This window comes from Eurypyga helias, unplaced genomic scaffold (assembly GCF_000690775.1).
Source record: "Eurypyga helias isolate BGI_N326 unplaced genomic scaffold, ASM69077v1 scaffold14734, whole genome shotgun sequence".
In the NCBI taxonomy this organism is placed as follows: Eukaryota; Metazoa; Chordata; class Aves; order Eurypygiformes; family Eurypygidae; genus Eurypyga; species Eurypyga helias.
In genome coordinates this window covers 1-3,605 of record NW_010248332.1, presented here as the reverse complement: position 1 = coordinate 3,605, position 3,605 = coordinate 1, and the positions used below count along the sequence as shown (strand labels likewise).

Sequence of the window (3,605 nt, the reverse complement as noted above, 5' to 3'; positions counted from 1 at the left end):
AACAGTTGCTTCAAAAGTACCGCCATTAGGGTTTTAGCATTTTTTGTTTAAACTGGATTAGTGTCTCTGCCACGGTGCCAGACGGTGGCATGCAGGGGCAGAGAGCGGACCCCCGAGGTGTTTGTTTCTCTCTAATGGGCAGGCTCCGGGGGGCCACGAGCTGAACTGCGATTACTGGGAGCTCATCGGCCTGGCCCCAGCAGGAGGGGCTGACAACCTGCTCAATGAGGATTCGGAGGTTGATGTGCAGCTCAACAACCGGCATATGATGATTCGAGGCGAGAACATGTCCAAAATCTTCAAGGTGCGCTCCATGGTGGTGCAGGCCTTCAGGGACCACTTCTTTGCCAACGGGTATTACGAAGTGAGTATGTTCTCCCTTGTCAGCAAATGACTAATGGCCTGACGGCAAGGCTGTTTCCTGGAAAACTTGTGTAGACATTGCCATCGTTGCCCTTAATTCTGCATCGGGTAACGACAGGCTTGTCCCTTAACAGGTCACACCCCCAACGTTAGTCCAGACGCAGGTGGAAGGCGGCTCAACCCTGTTCAAACTGGATTATTTTGGGGAAGAGGCGTACTTGACACAGTCGTCCCAGCTTTACCTGGAGACCTGCATTCCAGCGCTGGGAGATGTTTTCTGTGTCGCTCAGTCGTACAGAGCGGAGCAGTCCAGGACCCGCAGGCACTTGGCTGAGTACGGAGGGAGTATCCTTGGCCGTTACGTGTAACGCAGAGGAGTAGCAGTTGTTGGATGGCTTAATGCACACTCAGCAGTAAGGGCTGAGCAGATCCAGGGGGCAGTATGTGGTCTCGGTGAATATCCGGCTGCAGTGATGTTTACTGAAGGAAGATCTGGGTGAACAGCCGATACGTCGTAGGAAGCTCTGTCTTGTTAGAAAATACAGTTCATACTGTTGTCTTCTTTTACATCCTCATTTCCTTTACACTGTAGAAGTGGGAGAAATGAAAAGGGGGACAAGAGCTTGTGTTCTCAGGGTGTGGGTGTGTTTTTCTCCATTGTTCATTGCTGAAGACTTGTCGCCTCGTGTGGATTTGTGTTTCAGGTACACTCACATTGAAGCTGAATGTCCTTTTATAAGTTTTGAGGATTTACTGGACCGCCTGGAGAACTTGGTTTGTGATGTGGTAGACAGAGTCTTGAAGTCACCTGCGTCGAGCTTACTGTACGACCTGAACCCGGTAGGCAGCAGCGTGGAGCAGTCGTGAATAGCCAGGAAAACGCCATCTTTGGCCTTTCCTGATCAGCGTGCTCGTTTGGGGGAGGATCAAAGGAAGGAAAATGCTTCCGGGCTGGCAATGGCTCTTCCAGAAGCTGGAGCCTGGGAGGAATTTGCCCACTGGCAAGTGCCAGGAGTCAGCAGTGTGCTGGGATTTAGAATGGTGCTGGCATTAGAATTTAGAATTTTAATCGGCTGGTGCTGGCAGATTGAGCACTGGGGAGCAGTGAAACGGCTGCTCTTCTGCTTTCTACCCGGGCGCGTGGAGCTCTGCAGCTGTTTTCAGCTGTTAGAGACCCTTTGTCTTCTGGTGCCTTGGCCAGGGTGGCTGTAGGAGGCTGCTGGCTTCATCCCTGGGTTTCTGTCAGCGTGCGTGCGTAATCAGTCATCCCTCTCGTTCTGACCCGTGTTCCTGATAAACCCTGGAGAGTTCCATTTTAAATTTGGGCTGAGAGAGAGGCCGGAAGTGGGATACAGCAGAAGCACAGCCACCTCACAGAGGCGAGTTCTAAGGCTATTCCGCGCGCAGGGAAGCAAGAACGTCCTTCTGTGGCTGTGCGTGTGGAACCTCTGCCTGATGGCCGCCTGTGAAACACCTGTGTGTGCCATGCGTTCATACGGAGAAGGAAATGGCTTTGGAAACGGCTCCTCTCCTCCCTCTCCGGCCTTTGCCGCATCTGTTCTGTGGGCTGCTCTGGCCTTGGAAGGCGGCTGTGTTGGGTTCTAGCTTTCCAGTACTGAGCTCCATTCGTTTATTAAGTAGGAAGTTGTTGATGTAGGAGCTGGAAAGAGTAGCGTGGATGTGTCAAGTCTGAAAGGGACTTGCTGATCAACTAGAGAAGTATTCTTTAAAAATTCTGCTTTTCCAACTGTCTTTCAGGGCTTCAAGCCTCCTAAACGCCCTTTCCGACGCATGAACTATACGGAAGCCATTGAGTGGTTAAAGGAACACGATGTGAAGAAGGAAGATGGAACTTACTATGAGTTTGGGGAAGTAAGTCTGTCCGAGGCTCTTCGGGAAGTAAACCCAAACACGGTCCTGCAGCCCCTGTTTTTTCCATCTACCAAGAGGTGATGGAGGTGGTGGGAGGGAATAGCCCTCGACTTGTGCTGAGCTTTGGGTTCCAGAGGGAAAGAAGGGTTGTGACCTTCCCTGGGCTGGCACGTGCGTTGTGAGCCAGCCTTGCACAAGGCAGTTCCTTGCACTCTCCCTGCTGTGCGTGCCCCTTTCCACAGGGATCGGTGCTGTAACGCAGTTCCAGTTGGATGGAAACAAGCAATGGCCTGTCTTTTCCTGCTAAACACCTGATCATCTGACTTCAGCTCAGAATCTAAGGAAGTGTGATACCATTGTCTGAAAAAAGGTTCAAATTAAACCTCTGAGGGACATCCAGAGTTTTCTGATTAAACAAAGTGTGTTCGTAACAAGCCGCATCATCACTGATGTTCCCTGTCCTAATAACTGGTGTCATCCTTCCCTTCTCCCCAGTTTTTAAACAGTGAAACTGCTGGATTGATCTAAAGGGAACTTCTGTGAGGTGTTTTGGTTTATCAGACTTCAGTCAGAAAATGTCAATAAAACCCGAATAACCTCATCTGAGGAACTGATCAGTTGAGGTTTTTGAAAAATGGTCCATATATGGAACAAGAAACTTCTTAGGGTTTGTGGAGAATGGTGATGGGGAGGAGGGAGATCAGGCTTGCTGATGTTTGCTGGATGTTTGCCAAGTCAGCACTTCGGGTTAGGTTTTCCTCTGTTTTCTGCCTGAAACACTGGGAAGACTCGGGTTTGAGTGTAACAGGTGGACAGCACCAGCCCCCCGACCTGTGTGGGTTTATGTTTATATACGGCGGCTTCCAAGGTGGGTTTGTTCTGCGGATGTAGGTACCTTGGGACGGATGTGTGGATACGTGTGCTGTGAAGCTGTCATGGTTTCCTGCCACGTGCACGTGGAACTCAGGGTGTCGGAGTGGCTTTGGTTGTAAACGTTGATAAAGCCGCCTTTAACCGTAGGATATTCCCGAAGCTCCGGAGAGGCTGATTTTTTTTGCCCATCTTGTTGTGCCGGTTTCCTGCGGAGATAAAGTCTTTCTACATGCAGCGCTGCCACGACGATGCCCGGCTCACTGAATCTGTGAGTTGGTGTTTCACGGGGGGCGGTGGGCTCTAAACAGGCCGGGGAATGTCGGTGTGCGCCAGCGTAAAACGAGCGAGCTCCGCAGGAAAAGCTCCGAGAGTTCTCGCCGGGCGTTGGTTCCGGTGTCTCTTGGCACGGCGTGTTGATCCTGCAGGAACAAGGGAAGCAACTCGCCGTGGGCTGTGGGCAGATCACCGCGAGCGTGCTCGTCGCGTGCCTCGGCTGC

At 51.5% G+C, this 3,605-nt stretch overlaps 1 protein-coding gene across 1 annotated transcript in view; it reads left to right on the top strand.

The window, feature by feature from the left end:
* Window positions 1–3,376, top strand: part of NARS (asparaginyl-tRNA synthetase) — a gene marked incomplete at both ends in the record, with an annotated part of 8,426 nt that extends 5,050 nt beyond the window's left edge. The window contains 6 exon segments of the mRNA XM_010151016.1: window positions 143–364; window positions 498–697; window positions 1,068–1,203; window positions 2,122–2,235; window positions 3,256–3,287; window positions 3,289–3,376. Of these exon segments, the coding sequence (XP_010149318.1) occupies window positions 143–364; window positions 498–697; window positions 1,068–1,203; window positions 2,122–2,235; window positions 3,256–3,287; window positions 3,289–3,376 (792 nt within the window).
* Between the last annotated feature and the right edge of the window lie 229 nt (window positions 3,377–3,605).